The sequence below is a fragment of the Cnephaeus nilssonii genome, assembly GCF_951640355.1.
Source record: "Cnephaeus nilssonii genome assembly, chromosome: 11".
NCBI classification, from domain to species: domain Eukaryota; kingdom Metazoa; phylum Chordata; class Mammalia; order Chiroptera; family Vespertilionidae; genus Cnephaeus; species Cnephaeus nilssonii.
The window spans coordinates 30,979,809-31,004,695 of NC_137082.1; the positions used below are offsets into that span (position 1 = coordinate 30,979,809).

General features: G+C 43.8%; 2 protein-coding genes across 3 annotated transcripts; both read left to right on the plus strand.

The window, feature by feature from the left end:
- Window positions 1-873: 873 nt before the first annotated feature.
- Window positions 874-4,674, plus strand: LOC307107583 (histone deacetylase 8). Its single transcript, XM_079784910.1, has one exon. It carries the CDS (start codon window positions 886-888, stop codon window positions 2,017-2,019), a length of 1,134 nt encoding a protein of 377 aa, XP_079641036.1. The 5' UTR covers window positions 874-885; the 3' UTR covers window positions 2,020-4,674.
- Window positions 4,675-5,265: 591 nt separating this feature from the next.
- Window positions 5,266-14,029, plus strand: SNRPB (small nuclear ribonucleoprotein polypeptides B and B1). 2 transcript variants are annotated; one of them, XM_079784124.1, is made up of 7 exons: window positions 5,266-5,405; window positions 7,640-7,791; window positions 9,788-9,899; window positions 11,049-11,201; window positions 12,208-12,346; window positions 12,666-12,791; window positions 13,882-14,029. In XM_079784124.1, the coding sequence occupies exons 1-7, from the start codon at window positions 5,403-5,405 to the stop codon at window positions 13,917-13,919; spliced, it is 723 nt and encodes a 240-aa protein (XP_079640250.1). In that variant the 5' UTR covers window positions 5,266-5,402; the 3' UTR covers window positions 13,920-14,029. The 2 variants fall into 2 exon arrangements, with proteins under 2 accessions (XP_079640250.1, XP_079640251.1); XM_079784125.1 differs by lacking the exon at window positions 13,882-14,029 and adding an exon at window positions 13,735-13,875.
- Window positions 14,030-24,887: the final 10,858 nt, after the last annotated feature.

Here is a 24,887-nt window from a genome sequence, read left to right on the forward strand (position 1 = left end):
AGAAGTCAGAAATAAAACCATGTGTCTATGGTCAACTGATTTTCCACAAGGGTGCCAAGACCATTCAGTGGGCAAAGAATAGTTTTTTCAACAAATGGTGCTGTGGCAACTGGATATTTACCTGCAAAATAATAAAGTTTAACCCTTACCTTATGCCAGACATAAAAATTAATTAAAAATATATCAAAGATCCAACTATAAAACTCTTAGAAGAAAGCATAGGACCAAATCTTTATGATCTTGGACTTGGCAACGATTCTTAGATATGCCACCAAGAGCATGAGCAAAAAACAAAACAACAAAAAAGATAATAGATAAATTGGACTTTATCAAAATTAAAAACTAAGGTGAAAAGACAATACATAGAGTTAGAGAAAATGTCTATAAATCATATATCTGATATGGGACTTGTATCTAGAATACATAAAGAATTCTTACAACTCAATAAGAAAAGACAATCCAAGGATGATATACAAATGGGCAATAAGTACATGAAAAGATGCTCAACATCATTAGTCATCAGGAAAATGCAAATCAAAACTACAATGAAATAGATACCAGTCCACACACCTTTCGATGGTCAATCCAAGTTACATAATAACGTGTGTTGATGAAGAAGTGGAGAAATCAGAACCCTCATATACTACTGGTGGGAGTATAAAACAGTGCAGCCACTTTGGAAAACAGCCTGGCAGGGTTTTTATATCCGCTCACCTCCTATTTTTGAACTGCGGTCACTAAATGAGTGCCCATGCATTTCTTCAATTGGATGGGGATGGAGGACAGTGACTCTTGATCAGGGAGCACCACTGCAGCGGATCAGAGGAGCAGGAACCGGAGCCCGGGCTGAGTTCACAAAAAGCAGGGTCTGGACAGTGGCTCCAGATGGAGGAGCAAGAGGAACCTGTGGACAGTGGGCAGTCACTGCCCCCGGTTTACATCTACAGTCCCGAGTATGTCCGCATGTGCGATTCCCTGGCCAAAGTCCCCAAACGGGCCAGTATGGTACATTCTTTGATTGAAGCATATGCACTGCATAAGCAAATGAGAATAGTCAAGCCCAAAGTGGCCTCCATGGAGGAGATGGCCACCTTCCACACCGATGCCTATCTGCAGCATCTCCAGATGGTCAGCCAAGAAGGAGATGACGATCATCCGGACTCTACAGAATATGGCCTAGGTTACGACTGTCCGGCTACCGAAGGGATATTTGACTATGCGGCAGCTGTGGGAGGGGCTACAATCACAGCTGCCCAATGCCTGATTGATGGAATGTGCAAAGTAGCCATTAACTGGTCTGGAGGGTGGCATCACGCAAAGAAAGATGAAGCATCTGGATTTTGTTATCTCAATGATGTTGTCCTGGGAATATTACGATTGCGACGGAAATTTGACCGTATTCTCTATGTGGATTTGGATCTGCACCATGGAGATGGTGTAGAAGATGCCTTCAGTTTCACCTCCAAAGTCATGACGGTGTCCCTGCACAAATTCTCCCCGGGATTTTTCCCAGGTACAGGTGATGTGTCTGATGTTGGCCTAGGGAAGGGACGGTACTACAGTGTGAATGTGCCCATTCAAGATGGCATACAGGATGAGAGGTATTACCACATCTGTGAAAGTGTACTAAAGGAGGTATACATGGCCTTTAATCCCAAAGCGGTGGTCTTACAGCTGGGAGCCGATACAATAGCTGGGGATCCTATGTGCTCCTTTAACATGACTCCAGTGGGAATTGGCAGGTGTCTTAAGTACATCCTTCAGTGGCAGTTGGCAACGCTCATTTTGGGAGGAGGAGGCTATAACCTTGCCAACACAGCTCGATGCTGGACATACTTGACTGGGGTCATCCTAGGGAAAACACTATCCTCTGAGATCCCAGATCATGAGTTTTTTACAGAATATGGTCCCGATTATGTGCTGGAAATTACGCCAAGCTGCCGGCCAGACCGCAATGAGCCCCACCGAGTCCAGCAAATCCTCAACCACATCAAAGGGAATCTGAAGCATGTGGTCTAGTGGACAAAAAGGGATCAGGTTTCCAGAGCTGAAGAGCAGTGCCTATACTGAAAGCAGCATGTTTATGCGAGCAGTGTGTGGAATTTGTGACTTCAGGGGAAATTTGGAAGAAATTAATTCTTGAAAATTTCCAAGGGGCCAAGTGTCTGCTGGCCTCCTGGGGGGAGGCAGGGAGGCACCCCAGAGGCTCAACTAGGCCTAGAGGAAGAGAGATTTCCAACATTAAAAGTGTTTATTTTTGAAACAAACATAAATACCATTTTTAATCTTTGAAAATTATTTTAAGCAAGTTGGGGAGGGAGGTATTTTTATTTTCTTAAAGGAGACAGATCAGAAGCTGGGAGAAAGCATGGATTTGTAGTGGGCTAGGGGGGAGCTGAGAGGTAGGGTTTGGGCTTCAGGACCATCCCGGTGATGCCTTGGTGAAGGGGAATGGATAGTAGATTGGGAGGTGGGAAGAAGTCCACCTCTTGTTTTTAGGATTATTGATCTATTTTTTAAAAATATTTTTTTAAATTGATATTTAGAGAGAGAGGGAGAGGGAGAGAGAGATAGGAACATCAATGAGAGAGAAGCATCAATTGGCTGCCTCCTGCACGCCTCATACTGGGGATCTAGCCCAAAACCTGGGCATGTGTCCTGACTGGGAATTAAATCAGCGACTTCTTGGTGCATGGGATGATGCTCAACCAACTGATCTGCACCAGCCAGGCGAGCTGTTTTGTTTTTTTGAAGACCTAAAAAGAAAAAGAAAAATCAGTCTGGTAGTTCCTCAAACAATTAAACAGAGTTACCAATATGACCCAACAGTTCTACTCCTAGGTATATGCACAAGAGAAATGAAAGCATAAGTCAACATGAAAATTTGCACACAAATGTTTAAATGCAGCATTATTCATAATAGCCAAAGGGCAGAAATTGCCGAATGTCTATCAACTAATGAATGGGTAAAAAATGTTAATATCCATACAATGAAATATTATTCAGCCATAAAGAAGAGATGAAGTACTAATATGTGCCATAACATGGATGAACTTTGAAAACATGATGCTAAGTGAAAGAAGGCAGTCACCAAAACATATCATATGAGGTCCTTTGTAAGGAATGCCTGGAATGTCCTTCATTCAGGCCTTTGTTCACATGCACGCCTCAGAGAGGTTTTCCCAGAGCATCTAACCAAAGTTACAACCCATCACTCTCAACCCCCCTACCCTACTTTATTTATTTTTCATATCACCCTAATGTTACTCTTTATACCTATCCATGTGGTTTACTGTCTGTCTCTCACTAGAACATAAAGTCCTTCAAGGAAGGGACTTTGTATCTCACATACAGTGAGATGTTAGTAAGTACGAAATAAATAATTTAAAATGTATTCATGAGTGATATGTTAGGAGGCAGGGTAACTTGGAAGCAGCTGAGGAACCAGATGGTACTATATTCCTGTTCTTGCCACCTTGAGCAAGATAATACATCTCTCTGAGCCTCCATCTCTTGTCCTCCACATGTTGACAAAAATGGGACAGAACATTTTAGGGTGTGAGAATTAAATTACAAAGCCCTGGCTGGTGTGGCTCAGTTGTTTGAACATCGACCCATACACTGAACGATTGCTGGATCGATTCCTGGTCAGGGCACATACCCAGGTTTCAGGTTCAATCCGTTTGCATACGGGAGGCAACCTATCGATGGATGTTTCTCTCTCACATTGATGTTTCTCTATCCCTCTCTCTAAAAAAAAAAAAAAAAAAAAAAATCAATAAAAACACATTAAAATTACAAAACCCTGAGGTAGAAACTTTTCTTGCTGGGTTTTGAGGAACAACAAGGAGACTAGTATGGCTGGAGGATGATGAATGAGGGGAATGTTGAAGGAGATGAGGTTGGAGAGGGATGCAGGGCTGGATTTTATTCTGCGTGTGCTGGGAAGTTATTGGGAAGTGGAGAGCAGAGCAATGACATCATCTGATATAATCCCACTACATGATAGAAGGATCCCTCTGGCTGCTGTGAGAGCAAGAGAGGAAGCAAAGAGACTAGTAAGGGGTTCAATGATCCAAGACAAAGATGATGGTGGCTAAGACTAGCATGGTGGTAGTGGGGCAGGTGACAACAGTCAGATTTAAGACATTTTGAAGGTGAGGTCCATAGGATTTGCTGATTGATGGAGATGGGAGAGAATGAGAGGGATCAAGGATGCTACCAAGTTAGTCGTTTTGATTTTTAACCCGAGAAACTTCTGAGATGGGAAATGCTGATAAGACGTGGTTTTGGGAAGAAGAGTGATTAGACTCAAGAATTTAGTTTTCATCGTTAAATTTATTAGCTATTTAGACATTCATGTCCAGCAGGTGGCTGGATATTAAAGCCAAGAGTTAAATGAAGAGCCCAGGTTTAGAGGAACAAATTTGAAAAACCTGAACATGTAGAACTTTCAAAAGTCCTGGAACTGGTCCTAGCTGGTTTGGCTCAGTGGATATAGTGTTGGCCTGCGGATTGAAGGGTCTCGGGGTTCCATTAGGGCACATGCTCCAGGCTCATCCCCAGTAAAGGGGAACGCAGCAGGCAGCCAATGGATGATTCTCATCATTGATGTCTCTCTCTCTCTCTCTCTCTCTTCCTCTCTGAAATCAATAAAAATGTATTTTAAAGTCACTGGACTGATGGGGATTGATTCATTCAAGTATTTCTAACTCCTTCTTTTGTGCTTAGCAGTGACCTAGGCACTACAGCCATGAACAATACACAAACATCCTTACTGTTGCAATTTACGTTCTAATGGGGAGGGATAGCAAAATAACTAACAAAAGCATATAGTGCATTAGCTATTAGTGTTAAGGAGAAAGGGCCGGTTGCGGTTTTAAACAGGATGGCCAGGGAAGTCCTCAGTGGGAAAATGTGATGAGTCTTGAAGGTGAGGGCATGAGCGGTGCACACACCCGGATGCCCAGAATTTCAGGCAGAGGCTACAGCAAATGCATAGGCGCTGGGGCAGGAGCACTTCGAGCAAGTTCACGGGAAAACCGAAAAACCGGACCAGTGGCTGTAGGGGAGAGCCCAGTGCAGAGCTGGTGGCGGAGTTCACGGGCCCGGGCTGGGGCGGGGCGGGGCGGGGGCGGGGAACGGGGAGGAGGAGGGGCAGCAGCTCTGGCGGTGCCGTTTGCTGTTAGCTCCGCCCGGAGCCCCGCCCCTCTCTGAAATCGCAGCTTTACGTCGGGGACGGAACTCCAGGGCCGGGCTCTGAGACCGGAAGTAGTTTTCTGCCGGACTCCATTTTGCCTGGGTCTGCATTTCCGGTAGTAGCGGCGGGAAGCGGGCTGCAGGAGGGCTAGGCCTCGGCGCAGGCGAATCCGGCGGGAATCGGCGCCATCAGAACCGCCACCATGGTGAGGAGGCACGGGCCGGCGGCGCGGGCGCTCCCGAGTCTGTTGTGGAGGGAAGGGGCGCGGCCACTTGGGGAGGAGGCCGTGGTTGGCCGCTCGGTGGTCGGCGATGAAGGCCCGGCCGCGGCCGCTCCGTCCGGGCACGGGAGACCGGGACCTTGGACGCTCGGCGGGTTGGGGGAGGGGAGAGCGGGAACTGCGGGGGCGGAGGCCGGGTCGCTCGGTGGGCGCGGGGGGAGGACCGCGGCTCTCCGCGCCCCCGGGGCCACGGTATTTGGGGTCCTGGAGGCACGAAGTAAAACTTTTGCGGAAGGAATGTGTGTGTGTGTGTGTCGAGAGCAGGCGCTAGAGCCGCAGGAGCACTAGGGAGGCCCGGGGAGACTTGTGAGAAGGCCGTGGGGCAGGAGGCGGAAGGGCTGCTGGCTGAAACGGGCGAGTGTTGTTGGGGGTAGCGGGTGAGGCGGGGGGAGAAGGAGCACGTGTGGAGGAAGAGGGGACTCACTTTCTCAGCATGTGTGTGTGTTTGAAGACGTCCGAGTCTCCAGGCGCTGGGGCTGCGCCAGGAAAGGTTTCCTTCCTCCACCGAGTTCGCTGTCTAGCTGGGACACGGGCGGCGTAACCCCGCGGCCGTCCCGCATTGGGGAGCTGTGGCGGCGCCGAGGGGGCGGGACGCACGCTTTCGGGAGGTGCTGGTTCCTGCGCGGAGTCAGGCTTGTTCCCGCGGAAATGGGAGGGCATGTTATCGATCCGAGGGATGTAAGTGCAAAGCATAGAAAGTTCTGGAGGGGGCAAGGGAGGAACCGGGGGAGCCTGGTTACTGACGGCCTGAGTTGCACTCAGTCTTGCTGGTGATGCGGCCGGCCACGGAAAGAATTTATCCCCCCGAATGATAGGAACTTTGTGTTTAGAAAGCTCACTTTGTTCAGTAGGTGTTGTGTTGGGCGAAGTGAAAGCAGGGGAACCTGGTAGGATATTGTTTGGGGAATTGGTTATGGAGGAGTAGACACTGGGTTCAGGCTGATGAGGTTCCTGGCTCCCAGGCAGGGCAACCTCCCTCGCCTCTCCCAGCTCCAGTGGCCTCATCTGTAAAAGAGCAAAAATAGTAGAGCTGATTTTGAGACCTAAATGAGACATACAGTGCTTATCACAGTGCCTGGTATGAAGTGAACACTCAGTAAGTGTTGGCTGTTACTGAGAAGGCCAAAAAATGTTGCCATAAAGATGGAGGTCTGTGTGGCTAGATGTCTGATTACAAGGCAGTTAAAGAGTCATCTGAGGGAGACTGAGCCACATAACCTGGGTCTCCCGGGTGGGATTCAAGGCTCTGATTCACACATTTGTAGGTTCAGAAGCCTTGTCCAAGCTGACAGAGATGAACAGCATGCACAGTTAGGACTGGCCAGTCAGATTGATGCTAGGCTGATGCACAGATCAACTGCCAGGTCATTTATTTCTAGAGAGAAATATAACTGCCAAGGGCACCCAACATTGTAGTGATGTCTCTGTAGTCTATTTTAGCCAGCCCGGCTATAAAACAGAAAACGTTGTTGGGTTAATTAAGAAGGATAGCAAGTTTATATATTCTTAAAGACCATTATGTGTTCAAACTGTAATTAGTATCCTGGCTACCAGGAAGTTTCCCTGCCAAAGGTAGTCTTGAAGACTAACAAATTCTCCTTTGGGGCATTCTACCCTCACCTCCAAGGTGATGGGCTCCTTTCTGATAAGCTTCTGGCTGATTGGATTTTAGTGCCAGTCCCATTCCAGCTCATTTACTGGCTTTTTAATGGAATGTGGGTGTATTACAGTACTGGAGTCACACACCTGTAATCTTCACAGTGGTAGGTATGGATGGATTGGATTATTTCACCGAAATTTACCCAGCCTTAACAAAGGCAATTGTAATATGAGATGATTTGAAGGGAAAGGGCAAAAACAGTAGTGGGCAGAGGTCAGGACTGAACACAGGGTAACATGGGAGAATTCCTGGGAAAGGACTGGCTGTACTAAGAAAGACAGGTACATGGAAAAGAAGGCTGCAGCAGAAGTTTTTAGGAAGGACTGAGGGATATGTGGTTCCACCCTGGCTGGGTAGCTCAGTTGCTTAGAGTGTAGTCCTGATACTCTAAGGTTGCGGGTGCAATCTTCAGTCAGGGCACATATAGGAGTCAACCAGTGGATGCATGAATGAGTGGAACAAATCCATGTTTCTCTCCCCTGCTGATTTCTTCTTGCAGACTGTGGGCAAGAGCAGCAAGATGCTGCAGCACATCGACTACAGGATGAGGTGCATCCTGCAAGACGGTCGTATCTTCATTGGCACCTTCAAGGCTTTCGACAAGCATATGAATTTGATCTTATGTGATTGTGATGAATTCAGGAAGATCAAGTGAGGAATGGGCTGTGGGGGAGGAATTTGGATGAGGGGGATAAATTGGGGGTGGGGTGGGTCAAGTGATAGGTGGTGATATAGCTAGCTGATTCCTGTTGGTTTGCTCTCCTGTTTTAGAGGGCAGATTTAAAGGGAGACATTGGACACTTAAATTGCTTTCTTTAGCCCAGCAATCCTTGCTCTGTAGTTCCAGCACATTACAAGTTGTAAGAAGGGCTGCTAGGCTTTTTGTTTCTCTTCTTTTCTCATGCCCCTGGGTATTGGGGTAAGGGCTGTCATGTTCTCCCCACAGGTGTATGGGGGGGGGGGGGGCGGGGAGGGGGAAGAGGTTGATTTTCTGGCCTCATTACCTATTTGTAAAGCTGTAGCCTAAAAGGCTCTCCCAATGCAGCCTGGTCTGAAACTGCTTTAAGAAGCCTCTGACCCTCTTCAGGGTAAGTGCTCAGCTTCCCCTGTGGGTTTGGGGCCAGTGATTTTTATTGGCATTTATAGAAACAATCAGAGATATCTTCTACTGTCCTACAGTTCTATAAGTTATTGGATGACTCCCTTATATTAAGAGTCACAGATCTTAAGTTTCTGACCTAAAATATGTGGTCTAGCTTTTTGTCCTATTTTTACATTCAAGGCAACTTGAGGCCCAGAGAGGTTATGTAATTTTCATGGTCATTCAGCTCTCTTTGGCCATGTGCAGTGGCTATGTTATATTGTCAGCAGCTGTGAAATCCCTGATTCCCTTTGGGGCCGTTTCCTTTGTGGCATGAGGTTAAGAAGTATAGGATAAAAAATTTGGTAGCATGGCTGATTGCCAGGTATGCACGTTAGAGAAGGGCCAGCAGATCAATGTAGAATTATTCCAAACAGTTCTCTTTTTCAAATGAAACTAACTTTATTCTGACAATAAAAAAGTTTATTAGAAAATCTTTTTAAAAATAAAGAAAAATATATGAGAAAAAATTAAAATGCCCAGAAAATCTTATTTTTAAGATTGTGAAAGGCAGTATATACTTTTAATTAAAAATAAGAAAATATAGATAACCATAAAAAGGGGAAAAAATGTCCACCCACAAAAACCACTGTTAATTTATAAAATAGCATTAAAATGAAACCTTTACCCGGGCCTACATGGCTCAATGTCAGCCTGTGAACCAGGAGATCATGGTTCAATTCCCGGTCAGGGCATATGCTGGGATTGTGGGCCTGATCCCCAGTGTGAGGTGTGCTGGAGGCAGCCAATCAAGGATTCTCTCTCATCATTGATGCTCCTCTCTCTCTCTTGCCCTTCCTCTCTGAAATCAATAACTATATATTAGAAAGAAAGAAATAAACCTTTAAGTTGATTTTTACATTGATCAGCTATTTTTTCTTTCCTTTTTAGCATACTGGCTTTGGGATTTTCTTTTCTTCCCTGCCTTGTGGTTATTTTTCCCAGGTTGCATTCATGTTTTGTTCATCTTTTCTGGCTGTGGTTGTTTGGAGATTTCTGTTTTTGTGCTTTGAGGACAGAAGTGTAGTTCCTCTATAGTTAACCTCTTACTTTTCCTTTATGGTTTCTATTTCTGATGTGAGGTAAGGGACCCACTTGTAAGTGGTGCTGAGTGGGATTCAGTTGACCTGAGGAACTGTTTCAGCTGCCTTCTGACACTGGCAAGACCTTAAGTTGAAGGGAGGGAACACAGTGATAGATAGCAGAGAAGATTGACTGAGGAAAGATGACTTGATGGTTGTTACGGAATAACATTGAGCCAGGGCTGGGCTTTCTTGACTGTTGTCCTGTCTCTTGTTCTGTGTGTCCTCTTGGCATAGGAATCAACCACCTTGGGGTTACAGATACATCTGTGAAACTATCTAGAAGAGCTGTCTTAGGGAAAGTTTAAGTACCATTTGTCATGGGATAGAGTGTAAAACAAATTTGAGGCTGCTAGGTTGGTGAACATGAACTTTACCCTCTTTCTAATGCTTGCCTTTTTGTTTCTTCTAAACCTGTCTTTAGGCCAAAGAACTCAAAACAAGCTGAAAGAGAAGAGAAGCGAGTCCTTGGGCTGGTGCTACTTCGAGGGGAGAACCTGGTCTCAATGACAGTAGAGGGACCTCCTCCCAAAGATGTAAGTCAGAGCAGAGTGCCAGTGAAAAGCATTGAGCATGTGCTGTGTGCCAAGCACTTTAGTATTTTATTTAATCCTTGCAGCTATCTTTGAGATAAATAATTCCCACTTTCTAGGTTTTAGGAACTTGCTCAAGGTGTCACAGAAAGCCCAGCCCTACCTCAATGCTAGTCTGTAGTAAGATGTGACATTGGCATTTGATCCCAAGCATTCTTGATTCTGTAAACACCAACCTACATTTAGGAGTAGAGTAGATTTTAGAGAATCTAACCAAATTTATTTTCCCTTTTTTAAGACATTTTTCATGAAAGGAATATTTCTCTTATACTGTTTATTGTCCATATATATACATATACTAGTACATATATATATATTAGTATTTAACAAATAATATGCATGTAATATTTTGTTTTGCTTTTTCACGTAATGTAAATATTTTTCTACTTGCTGTATATAAGTCATGTTAGTGGAATGACTTAAGATATTTTCTCAAGTGAGTACAGAGTACTTTATCCTAGTAATTTCCTTATTTTTGGATTTTAGTTGAAGCTTTTTTTCAATATAAATGACTGCAAGTGATGTTACCATATTTTTTGGTTCAAAGAATATGTACCAGTATATAACTCTGGGTATCTATTTCCAGTAGATACTACTCTAATGTAGCTCATTGTAAACTTTCATGACCACAAGCAGTTTTGTCATAACTCCATCATTTGCAGATGAGGAAACAGTTCCAAAATTGTGGGAGTACTTCCCCACTGTCACCCACCAGGTGAGATTCAGAGCTGGGACTGAACCTCATGTTTCTTTGATGCCAGGTCAAGTGCTCTTGTCTACTGCACCCTCCCGAATGGAGCCCTGGCCCTTTGTTAGTTTAATTTTCATTGGAATGCATATAGGTGGTTGTGTTGTGGCATGTTTCTCTAGACTTACCCTTAAACTCTTCTAGCCTGCTGCAGGGGCCACAGCTAGGCATATAATCTTAGGTGGAGGAGTAATGGTGTTACCACATACCGGTGGACAGTGTCTGTAAGTTGTTTTGATGTCCTATAAGTCTGAGAGGCTCTCTTGGCAATGGCATTTCAAAATGTATATCTGATTCTCTAGGCCACAAGCATTTTAACTTACTTCTTTACTTTTTATTTTTAGACCGGCATTGCCCGAGTGCCACTTGCTGGAGCTGCTGGGGGCCCGGGGATCGGCAGGGCTGCTGGCAGAGGAATCCCAGCTGGTGTTCCCATGCCCCAGGCCCCTGCAGGACTTGCTGGGCCCGTGCGTGGGGTTGGTGGACCATCCCAACAGGTGAGGAGTTGGGGAAAGGCACCGTGTCTGGTGGTTAAAGGATAGAGGGAGGTCTACAGTCTGGGAGGAGTCCAGAATGACCAACCTCTGACTGTCAGGCCATCAGTGTTTCATGGTGCTTTGTGTATGTGTTCCTAGAATCAAGTGAAAGGAAAGCCGGTCATTGTAAACTATATGATGGTACTAGTAAAGACATTCATGAAAGGTATTTTAGCCAAATGTATTGTAGCAAAAGGTTTCTATGACAACATTTGAAATACACTCTCATAACTTAGTAGTTATTTATTTGAAAATGCAGGTGCCTTCTCTAATTTGTGTTGGGCATCCTGGGGATTGGACATTCAAGCTTGATCTTCTCTGAAAAATGGCTTTTTGTTTGTTTTTGGTTAATACTCACCCGAGGATATTTTTCCCATTGATTTTTATTTTTTAAATATATATTTTTATTGATTTCAGAGAGAAAGGAAGAGGGAAAGATAGAAACATCAATGATGAGAGAGAATCATTGATTGGCTGCCTCCTGCACCCCCCCTACTGGGGATCGAGCCCGCAACCTGGGATGTGCCCTTGACTGGAATCGAACCTGGGACCCTTCAGTTCACTGGCTGATCGATGCTCTATTTACAGAGCCAAACCAGCTATGGCTCCCATTGATTTTTAGAGAGTGAAAGAGGAGGAGAGACATAGAAGAGACATTGATGTGAGAGTGACACATCGATTGTTTGCCTCCTACATTTGCCCCAACCGGCGCCAGGGATTGAGCTTGCAACTGAGATATATGCCCTTGACAGGAATCGAGACTGCGACCCTTCAGTCTGTGGGCCGATGCTCTACCCACTGAGCCAAACTGTCTAGGGCTAGAAGATGGTTTTGAATATAGTCTTAAGGTCTGAGTGGTAGTTTAGGGGATTTGGTGTCTGCTGCTGCTTTACCAAGTTGGGGAGGAGAGAAGGATGCTGCATTGCACTGGACTGTTCTATGTAATTCTATTCCTCTGTTCTCTTAGGTGATGACCCCACAAGCAAGAGGCACTGTTGCAGCTGCTGCAGCTGCTGCCACAGCTAGTATTGCAGGGGCCCCAACCCAGTACCCACCGGGCCGTGGAGGTCCTCCCCCACCTATGGGCCGAGGGGCGCCCCCTCCAGGTAAGAAACCCGTAAGGAGAGCATTGCTAATTGCTAAAAGATGCCTGAGCTGGATTTATGATGAGACATACCTTGACCGAAACTGATGATGAGTTTTTATAGTTAAGCAGGATTACTCTGAGATCCAGCCTGGCTGACTGACCATGGAACAAGAGCCATTGGGAGTTACCACCTCTTTGGCTCAAGTCCCAATTTGCTAGGAGATGCTGGGAGAGTGGATGGTCTATCTGTCTCAGAACTTGGTAGACAGCTTTGTATGTTTTTTTTGCTACCTTTTGACAGACACTTGAGCTATCTTTTGGGGGCTTTTATCTTTCAGGCATGATGGGCCCACCTCCTGGTATGAGGCCTCCCATGGGTCCCCCAATGGGGATCCCCCCTGGACGAGGAACTCCAATGGGCATGCCCCCTCCAGGAATGCGGCCCCCTCCACCAGGAATGCGAGGTAATGCTCACAACAGTGACTTAGACTTCTTTCCCTAGAGCCATATTGGGATGGGAAGTGGAGGGAAGGTGAGATTTTGACCATTCCTCTGGGCTTTCAGGCCTTCAGCCTAGTGAAGTGAACTCTTTCTTAGAGGACAACTTAATCCAGAAAGGAAAGAGGGAACAGCATTTCTTTAATTGCCCTAACTCCCTCTGCACCCAGGTACTTCTCAATGTCCAATGTCCAAGGCAGTGTTCTTAGGGCACTGTGAAATAATGCATTCTGAGGGTCCACAGTAAAGGTCATGGAATTAATTATCTTTGGTTTGGTAGTATTTAGTAATTAAGAAAGGGCTCTGGGCTTTGCTATATACTATTTAGTATGTATATCTTTTTAACTCCAGTTTGAGAAATGGTGACATAGATCGCCCTCATGTTATAGGTAAGAAAACAGGCCCAGAGAAAGTTCAGTGTCTAGACGCTCACACCAGTGTTCTTTTCACCAAGCCATAGTGGTTTCTAAGCTAACCCACAGCTGTCACACTAGGATCAGTGATGGCGAACCTATGACACGCGTAGCCATTTCTGATGACACGTGGCCGCTGAGGCGGCTGCATGCTGAGGATGAAACATTTGCTGCTCCTGAGGATGAAACATTTGCGAAATAATGTTTTTTCCTCAAAGTGACACACTACCCGAGTTATGCTCAGTTTTTTGGCGAAGTGTGACACACCAAGCTCAAAAGGTTGCCCATCACTGCACTAGGTGATTCCTATGTCTGTAGTCTGAGTTTTCTACTTTTGGTTTTTTTATGTTGCATGGGAATCTAGCCCCAGAGATGTCACCAGTCAGCACATACATCCCTCCAGTCGATTGATAACTGCAGGATGTAGGAGCCTGGGCAGGAATGGGGATTTGACTTGCAGATCAGGCACTGACTAAACTCCTTACTCTTACTTCAGGCCTTCTTTGATCCTTGGCCACAGAGTTACGGAAGTAGCTCCACAGAGGCGTGGTCCCGGTTCACCAGGGCCACACTACCACAGACCGGTTTGTTTGTTATGCTGTTGTACTTGGAGTCTCACCAGATTGTCTGGTTTCCCTTACAGGGCCCCCTCCCCCAGGAATGCACCCACCAAGGCCCTAGACTCATCTTGGCCCTCCTCAGCTCCCTGCCTGTTTCCTGAAAGCCTGTACATAGTCCTTTTATTTCTGTGTGCCTGGGACACAAAATTTCTTAATAAACTCTTAATAGGATATTATAAGTGTGCTTGGTGTTTCTGTTCATTTTTAGAAAAATCTTAGATAATATCAGGTGCTTAATCGAGTCAAGAAGGGGTGCCTTGGAAAAATTAGCCCTAATCTTAACTGTTTGCCTTTTAAAATATTTTTCTACACATTTGCAGAGATCCACATACCAAGAGAGTTACAGAATTGAACTACAATGAGACATTTTAACCTATCAAATTGGCTAAGTTGGGTTTGTTGAAATAAACATACACTGTTAGAGAGGGTTGGGACTTTGTGTATCCTCTGGAAGGAACTCATCTAAATAGCTTCTTGAGCAATACTTTATTTTTGTGCAATAAAGTATGAAGTTAATACTAAAAATAAAAATCCTATTGATAGGAATAATTTAACTTTCTCCTAGGGTTATACATATACATGTAACCTCATCCAACTTTTGAATTGTGGGGCCTCCATGATTTCTTCTACCCAAAGTCTATGGTCAGTTGATAAAATGGTCATTGAGCAGTAGTAATCTAGTACTTGGGTACAGGTATAAGAGGTCACTGCTATTTTTCTTTTGTTCTCGTTAATCCTCACCCAAGGATATTTTTCCATTGAGTTTTAGAGAGTGGAAAGGACAGGGAGAGAGACACAGAAACATTGATGTGAGAGAAACATCAATTGCTTGCCTCCTGAATGTATCCAACCAGAGCCAGGGATCTAGCCTGCAATCGAAGTATATGTTCTTGACCAGAATCGAACCTGGGACCCTTCAGCCTGCAGTCTGATGCTCTATCCACTGAGCCAAATCAGCTAGGGCTCACCACTGTTCTTAAATTATTGTCCCTGGGGAAGATAATTCTAAATCTAAAGGAGAACTTAATGAAAAAAAGAAAAAGATGTGCAGTAGCGGGGTTTTGTCCAGGAATGTAAGTTTGGTTCAACATAACCCATACAATAGAAGGAAAAAGACATTATGTGGTCATTTCGATAAATGCAGAAAAAGCATTTGGCAAAATTTCCCAACCCTTTTATTATAGAAACACTCAGCAAATTAAAAATAGAAGGGAACTTTCTAAACATAAAGGGACCTAAGAAAACGTTTCCTCTTAAGGAGCAAGGCAAGGTTGTCACTTTGGGAACTAGAGTCAACATTGTACTGTAAGTTCTAGCTAGAGCAATTACACGAGAGAAAAAAGATCCAAATTAGGAAGAAGCAAAACTATAATTACTATATATATAGACAATCCCAAAGAATTCATAAGAGCTGTTAGAACTGATAAGTGAATTTAGCAAGATTGCAGGGTACAAGATCACACAAAAATTTGTATTTTTATATTCCAGCAATGAACAACCTGAAAAGGAAATTTTAAAAATTACAATAGCATTCAAAAGATACCTATGAAACAACCAAGGAAGTGAAAGATACACTGAAAACTAAATGTCCTGAAAGAAAGAAAATTTAAATGGAAAGGTCTCATATTCAATGGCAACATTCCCTGAAGTGATTTATGGGTTCAGTGCAATCCCTGTAAAAATTCCAATGGCTTTTGCAGAAATGGAAAAGCAAAAACAACTTTGAAAAAGAACAAAGTTGGAGGTCTCACACTTCCTGATTTTAAAACTTACCACAAAACTTAAGTAATCAGAACAGTGTGCCACTGGCATAAGGATAGATGTAGGCCAATAGAAAAGAATTGAAATAAACCCTTGCAAATACAGTCAATTTTGATAATGCCAAATCTTTTACTGGAAAAAATAGTCTCTTCAACAAATGGTGTTGGACAACTGGATAACCGCATGCAAAGATGACATAGAATCTCTGTTACTCCATATATCACTAACTCAAAATGCGTCAACAATTGAAATACAAGAACCAAAACTAGTAAAACAACTAGAAGAAAACAATAAATCTTCCTGACCTTGGATTTGGTGATGGATTCTTAGGTTTGACAACAAAAGAAAGAAATGGACTTCATCAAAATTACAAACGTCTTTGCATCAAAGGACATCAAGAATGAAGAGGCAACCTGCAGATGAGAAGATTCACAAATCTTTGATTTGGGTTTATTATCTAGACCCATGGTCGGCAAACTGCGGCTCGCGAGCCACATGCGGCTCTTTGGCCCCTTGAGTGTGGCTCTTCCACAAAATACCATGGCCTGGGCGACTCCATTTTGAAGAAGTGGCGTTAGAAGTTTAAGTTAAAAAAATTTGGCTCTCAAAAGAAATTTCAATCGTACTATTGATATTTGGCTCTGTTGACTAAAGAGTTTTCACTGATCTAGACCAGCGGTTGCCAACTTTTTGGACCTTATGGACCACCAGTGGTCTGCGGACCACCTGTTGGCAACCACTGATCTAGACTATAAAGAACCTTTATAACTTAATAAAAAGATGAATTTAAAACCTAATGAGGCCCTGGCCAGTGTGCTCAGTGGTTAGAGTGTTGGCACGCATACTGAAGGGTCGTGGGTCAATTACTGGTCAAAGGCACATCCCTGGGTTGCAGGTTCAATTAGCCCAGACTGGGTGTATGCCAGAGGCAACCAATCAAGGTGTCTCTCACATTGATATTTTTCTCTTCCCCCTCCTTCCCTCCCACTCTAAAAATCAATGGAAAAAATATCCTTGGGTGAGGATTATTAACAACAACAACAAATAAAGCCCAATTGAAAATCGAGCAAAGGAATTAAATTGACATTTCAAAGATTTACAAGTGGACAACAAGCACATGATTCAATTTTGGTTGTTAGATGCAAATCAAAACCACAATGAGATACAACTGCACACCCACTAGGATGGCTTTAATGGAAAAAATAAAATAAATGACAACTATGTGGAGAAATAGGAGCCCTCGTGCATTACTGGTGACAATGTAGAATGGTGCAGCCATTATAGAAAAAGTTTGGCGGTTTCTTTAAAAATTAAACAGAGTTACCATATGATCCAGCAAATTCCACTCCTAGGTATATATAGCATTATTCATAATCAAAAGGTGGAAACAGCCCTGGCCGGTTTGGCTCAGTGGTAGTGTCAGCCTCGGACTGAAATGTCATGGGTTTGATTCTGGTCAGGGGCGTGTACCTCAGATGCAGGCTTGATTCTAGCATCAGTCGATGTGTCTCTCTCACATTGATATTTCTCTGTCTCCCCCTCCCACACTCTAAAAATCAATGGAAACATATCCTCGCGTGAGGATTAATCAGGAAAAAAAAAAAAAAAGGTGGGGACAATCCAACTGTCCATAAGTGGATGAACGGATTAACAAATTGTGGGATATACATTCAGTGGAATATTAGTCATATAAGGGATGAAGTCTCGATACAATATCACTTGGATGAACCTCAAAAACATTGCCAAGTGAAAGAAGCCAGGCACCAGAGGTTACATAATTGATTCCTTTTACAGAAAATACCTAGAATAGGTAAAACCAGAGAGACAAAGCTGATTAGAAGTTACCAGGGGATGGGGATGGAGGAAATGAAGAGTGAATATGGAGTGCTTTTCTGTGGTGATGAAAAATTTTGAAACTAGAGATAGATGGTAGTTGCACAACATTGTAAATACATTAAATACCATTGAGATCCAATAGTCAAAGTGGTTAATTGTATGTTATGTGAGTTGGACCTCAATTTTAAAAAGTAATGTTCTTTACGGAAAGAGTTTACCAAGGCTTTTTGTGTTGGAAAGGATATTCCCAGCAGAGGAGAAGGCTGAGGAGTAGAACATCAGGTAGGCGAGCTTGGCAGCAGCTTTTGGCAGAAGTGTTAACCGTTGGTTGGCTCGGATAGTGTCACAGGAGCCTGTACCTTGAGCATCACAAACTGTAAAGCAGGGTTGATGTAAACCTCTGGCTAGCTTCCCAATCTGTCTGCCCGGTGTGACCCAAAAGGGTTTTGTACTCCTAGCCTAGAGGGGTGGGGGGCTGGGAAGGCAGGGACTCCACACAAATAACAAGCATAAATCAACAAAGGGAAAATGTAGAGTCACCTATTGCCTAGTGGTTAGCAGAGAGAAAATCCTGGATGCTCAAAACTATTCTTGAAAATCGATGAAAACTCTTTGAAGTATTGTCTATGTGGTTCTGTGTGTACAAACTGACATAGGAAAAGCTTTGGCATACTTGCTTTTAAATCATTGACTAAAGAGAAAGAACAAAAGGAAAAGTGTGCAATCGGACATCGGGATTCGATAGTATATTTAAGATAACTCCTAAGTCCCTAGAGGAGAAAGAGGTTCGAGTGGAGAATTCCAATGTGCTTTGATTTGCTTATAGACTTTACTCCAGTCCAGTTTCCATATAAGCTTCAATCAAATTAGTCCAGTTAGTAAATTGGTCTGTGGCTGTAATGACTAAATGAGATAGCAGAGTATAAAGGCATTCAGTTTGCTGTTGAATCCTGCTTGGTCAGACCCACATGCGTACATTTCATAATTTATGTATTCTGCTTTAAAAATACTTTATTATATAAATGCTCACTAAAGAATGACTGTGGGGCCGAAACCGGTTTGGCTCAGTGGATAGAGCGTCGATCTGCGGACTGAAAGGTCCCAGGTTCGATTCCGGTCAAGGGCATGTACATTGGTTGCGGGCACATCCCCGGTGGGGGGTGTGCAGGAGGCAACTGGTCGATGTTTCTCTCTCATCGATGTTTCTAGCTCTCTATCTCTCTCCCTTCCTCTATGTAGAAAATCAATAAAAAAAAAAAAAAAAAAGAATGACTGTGGAAAGAAAATAGAGTCCCAACACTCCAAACATTCAATGTTAGCCTTTGTCTACTTGTTGGGTTTTGTGATCTTCCTACATACTCAACTTCCTATTTCTTTTCAAAAATATACATTTTTATTGATTTCAGAGAGGAAGGGAGAGGGAGATAGAAACATCAATGATGAGAGAGATTCATTGATAGGCTGCCTCCTGCATGCCCCCTCACTGGGGATTGAGCCGCAATCTGGGTATGTGCCCTGGTCAGGAATCGAACCCTGGTTCATAGGTTGATGCTCAACCACTGAGCCACACTGGCTGGGCTGTATTTCTTTTACCATCAAAAACATCTCAGATCTTTGCAAACATTTTAGTGACTTTAGTATCTCATTAAGTGAACATACCACTGTTTACTTCACTAATTCTTGGTAGTTGGACATTTAGATTAGTTTTCCACTCGCAAATAAGGGAATGACCATATTTTTGCACAAAGATCATTCTATATTTAGATCATTAAGAAAGGAATTTTTGAGTCAAAGGATGTAAATGTTTTAATTAACATTCTTAAACCTTGAGTCGATTTGCTCTGTTACTAAGCAGACACAGCTACATTTTTTACAACATGGTCCTCAGAAATGATAATTGTCATTAAGAAGAAATATACTTTTCTATTTTGGCAGCTGAAAATGATATATAATATCATTGTGTTCTTTTTATTTCAAAGGAGGGATTTAAAAACATTTGTGTTTTGTATATTGTGTTAAAAATGTTGGGATAGATAACTTTTCCATGTTATTACGTGTCATCATAATGATTACTAGTGTATATCTAGTGAATATAACATAACTCAGTCATTCTGATTTGGGGAATTCATATTATTTCTGATTTTTCATGATTACAAATCAGGCAGTAATAAATGTTTTGTGTAGAAGTATTTTTTTCTTTGGACTTTCTAAATTTTTAGGAGCCCTAGTTATGATTCAAAGGCAGGCACTGGAAAGAAGGAACCTCATTCACTGAATCCTGGTGTATGCATAAATTACATTCAAGGAATTGGCCAGTTTGGTTGCCTGTGGGGAAAGGAACCTAATTTGAGGGGAAAAGGAATGAAAGGGAGAATTCCCATTGTATGCCGTTTAGAACTTTCAAAATGTTGAGCGACATGAGTGCATTACTTAGTTTAAAACATTAAGTACATTTTAAAAATAAAAATGGTGAAATAATGAATGTACTTAAAGGAAAAAGATAAATCCACCAGGAGGCAGCATTGCTCTGTCAGTAAGAAGGAAGCAGCAATAGGCTTTTATCACGGGTGCTAGAATGTGGGTATTTTTTTCTTCCTCACTTTCTGTATTGTTCTAATTTTCTATACAGACCTATACATAAATAAAATACATGTTATTTGAGGATGTGTCAAGCCCTGCCCCTCTTTAGCTGTGGGGCCCTACTTCTATATTTGTGCATACATTCATAAAAGTAGAGTTACTGAGGAAGGAGGAGGCTACATTTAAAATGTTAATAGATATGCCAAATGGCCCTCCAATTGTATTATTCTACGTCATAAACAGGCACACAGGTGCCTCTTTGTCACATCCTTACCAACACAGTGTATTATGACATTGTTAGATCTTGTTTGAGCTGATAAATTAAAAAATATATCTTTGTTTTAATGTGTATGTCTTTGGTTTTAGGGGAGGTGGTTATGTTTTCATATATTTAAAAGCAATTTATATTTATTTTTCTGTGGACTGCTTTCCCCACTCTAATGAGGGCAGGGAATTTGTCCATTCTGGCCCATTTTATTGTGCTTAGGGTCCTGCAAGAGGGCCAGGGCTTATATGACTTAAACTCCCCATAGGTGCCTAGAGAGGGAGCCCACAGGCTTTCCTTATGGGCTTGAAAGCTGTCAGCAAACCAAAAAAAATGAAGTCAGACTTTTTATACATAGTAAGGTTAGCATTGAGGATGTTGTCAACAAATATTTGCTATTGTTGTTGTTCTTGAGTCTTTCAATTCTAACTTTGTAAAGAGAGAGCTTTTTTTAAAAAAATATATTTTATTGATTTTTTTCAGAGAAGAAGGGAGAGGGGTAGAGAGTTAGAAACATTGATGAGAGAGAGAAACACCGATCAGCCGCCTCCTGCACACCCCCCACTGGGGATGTGCCCGCAATCAAGGTACATGCCCTTGACCAGAATCGAACCCGGGACCCTTCAGTCCGCAGGCCGACGCTCTATCCACTGAGCCAAACCGGTTAGGGCAAAGAGAGAGCTTTTTGGTTTTTTTTGAATATAACTTTAGAATATATTTTTTTCAGGATCGAGAGCTATAGTTACTGGTCTTGGCTACCCTTACGAATAACCTGGCTTGTCTTGGTTTCTTTCCAGTGTACCAGGTTCAGTGTTTTGCATGGAGTCAAAGAAAGAACAGGCCCGTTTCCAGAATGGCTCATACTGAGGGCCACTTGAAGCGCTGGGCACTTCATATATGTAAAAGCAGGGGACGCTAGCTGACATGAATGAAGGACAATATCCCTGGGATGTGGGGTGGGGAGGTTGGTTAGTAAAGCTGAACACATGCATAGCCTGTGACCCAGCAATTCCATTTGTAGACATATGCCTAACAAATGCTGGCATATGTTCACAGACAGACATGTATAAGAATCTATAGAGCAGTTTAATTCAGAGTAGCTCCAAAATGGAAACTACCCAAATATCCATCAGCAGTAATGGATAAATAGTATATCCACACACTGGAACACATCAAGGAGTATGAAAGATCTACAGTAACACAGCAGTTTGGACGGAAGGCCGGACACAAAATGCATACTGTGTAATGCCATTCACATAAAGCACAAATACTAATATTTGCTTTACAATTGGGATAATGGTTTCATTGGGAGCAGGCACAAAGGGAGTTTTTAGGTTACTGGGAATGTTCTATTTCTTGATCCAGGTGCTGGTTACTCAGTGGGTTGAGTTTATAAAAATTCAGCAAGCTGCTCTCTTTTGATATTAACACACTTCTGTATGTATGTTAGCCACTATACAAATTTAAAAATCCTCTTTGGGGAAAAATCTAAAAGGAAATTTATCATCTTGTGAACTGTGGCAGTGTCTAGGAGATGATATTCTGGCTAGTGTTTCCCTTCTCTTTCTTTATGCTCCTTATCTTTGTTAATTCATTCATTCAATATTTATTGAATACTACTGTTTTATTCAGCTCTGCTGGGCAGTACACAAGGGTAAACAACATGTAATTCTCTGTGCTTGATGAGCTTACATTCTAGAAGGTGGAGACAGACAACAAATAATAGACATGTAAATAAATTATATCAAACACTAATGATTGCTATAGAGAAAAGAAAATCAGGAAGAGGAGTTGCAAAGTGCTATGCTTGCTATTTAATGAGAGCGGTCCCACTGATAAAGGCCCCACTGATAAAGAATACTTTGATCAGAAACCTTTTGCTTCCAGCCATGCAGATATGGTTGGGGGTGGAGAAACGGTTCCAGGTAGAGGGAGGCATACTTTACTTTTCAGAGAAAATCTAGGTCACGGTGCCAGTTACCGATGTATTGCATCTTAGCCCCAAATCCCCCCTTCAGTGTCTGCTCTGTAGCTAAAATACTTTTGTCCCTTGGTATGATGTGCAGGTTTGTCTGCAGAGGCTGCTGGAGAGACACCGCGGGAAGGGAGGGCTCTCTTCCTGGTTCTAGTGTGCTTTCAGCAGGCTTCTGCAGCGGGCGGGCATGGCTGGTCTCTGCAGCCCTGGGGCCTTGGGCGGGAGATGGCCTCTTTAGCACCAGGTCCTGCAATGCACAGTGGCCATCAGCACCCAGAGGCCAGAAGCTCCCTCCTTCCCCGCACCCATCTTGGGCAGTTTTGTAACAATTCCTCTGGGAGAGGCCTCACCAGGAATGGCTTTCCCTGGCAATCTAGAGGGCAGATTTCCAGCAACTTTCACTGGGGAGGCACCACAGGCTCTGCCATCCATTGATGTGTGTTTATAATAGTGTTTATAAGCAATGGCTAAGCACACTCTCTCCAGCAAGGCCTGTTTGTCAACCTTGCTGGGGAGTGAGGAGTGGGCTTTTCCTTGGCTCTCTATCTCAGTCCCAGGAATAGTAGCTGCTCCTCGAATATGACATTCCTACGTTCTTTGGAGTTCTCGTTATGTCTTACGAGCTAACGGCCCATGACTCCATCACCCTGTTAGAGTCAATAATTCTTCATATTAAACTAGAGGCCCAGTGCACAAATTCATACACTTTGAAAGGAACTATGGGCTGCGAGGCTGCAGGTAGGCACAGGGGCAGGTCTCGGCCCACCCTCCGAGCCCCTGCCTGGCCCCTCCTGCCGCCCCGAGCCCCCACCTCCTGCTCCTGCCGCTGCCACCTCCATGTGATGATGGTGCCGCCCCGCTTGCACCTGCTGTTGGTGCTGAGTGATCGGAACCAGCGCGTGACGCCAGCAGTGGGTGCGAGCGGCGGCTCCAGCGCCGGCTCTGAATGTGAGCGGGGCCAGCACTGGCAGTGGGTGTGAGAGTCGGCTGCTGGCCCCGATCACCCTTCAGGAGCAGAGGGAGATGGAGAAGCCCTGAGGGGTGATCAGAGCCGGTAGCCACCGCTCACACCTGCTGACAGGGCCGAGTGTCAGATCCAGTGCTGAGTGCTGGCAGCGGGTGCAAGCACCAGGAGGGACTGCAGTGCGCGGGAGCAAAGAATTTTCAGTAACCACCAGAGGCTTGCCCTGATGACAGCGACCAACACCCGCCTTCGTCTGGCGCCTGCTCACCTGCTCCACCATGCCGCAGCGGCTGATGCCCACCATGTTCTGTGCTCTGCCGCCTGCTGCCGATGCCTGCCATGTTCCATGTGCACCCCCCTGGTGGTCAGCACATGTCATAGCAACCAGTTGTTTGGTTGTTTGGTCTATTTGCATATTAGGGTTTTATATATATAGATGTTCTCTGTACAGGTTACTGCATGGTGTCTATCTCATAGGTAGACCTGACTGAGACAGTCACTGAGGCTCTAATGAGCGGATAAGGAAGGGGATGACAGGCAATGAAGTTAGAGATCAGCAAGGGGACATTTGCTTTTGCTCTTGGTGAGATGGGATGTTCATGGAGAGGATTTGAGCAAAGGAATGATATTATGTGACTTAGATTTTCAAAGGTTCCTTCTGGTTGCCTAGAGTAGAAGGGACAGAGGAGAGGAAGGAGAAGGAGGAGGGTGGTCAGCGAGGAGGCTACTGCAATAGTCCAAGCAAAAGACTGTGGTGGATCAGGTAGGGGTTAGTGGTGGTGTTGAGAGGCAGATGGACTCTGGGGATATTTTGAAGGTATAACTGATAGGATTTGCAGTTAAATTTAATGAGGTGAGAGAAAAACTGGAATAAAGGATAATTTCAAGGTTTTTGACTTGAAGAGCTGGAAGGAGGGATGTTCTATTTACAGTGGGAGGGGATGGGAATAAGGGATTCATTCTGAGATGTATTAAGTGTGACACACCAAATTGAGGAGCATTATTTAAGAAAATCTATCAAACTTCAGTAAGAACAGTGGGAACCCATGGCATGTTAGCCTAGAGCAGTGATGGGCAACCTTTTGAGCTTGGTGTGTCAAACTTCGCCAAAAAACTGAGCATAACTCGGGTAGTGTGTCACTTTGAGGAAAAAACTAACTCCAAGACTCTAGTCGCAAATGTTTCATCCTCAGGAGCAGCAAATGTTTCATCCTCGGCATGCGGCCGCGTGTCATCAGAAATGGCTACGCGTGTCAGTGCTGACACGCGTGTCATAGGTTCGCCATCACTGTCCTAGAGCTATTCCCCTCACTCCACACCCTTTCCAGCTCTAGTCCTACCAGGCAAGGCAGGCCATGAGGACTTAGCTCTGCTGATGATGGGGATTGACCTTATTGGAGAAGAGTGCAAAAGATTCCATGCTTAGGGGTTTGGTAGGATAAGGGTCTCAAGGTCTGGGCAGTTCTAAATGTTATTACTAAACGTTGTTCTTACTAAATGTTAAAATGTAGCACAGTATTTTACAGACCAGCTGTAAACAGGATAAGCATGACAGCAACCCAACCAGATAAATGTACCAACTACAAAGAAGAAATCAATGTGTAATTAACCAAATAGTGTTTATAAGCAATGGCTAAGCCTCCCTTCG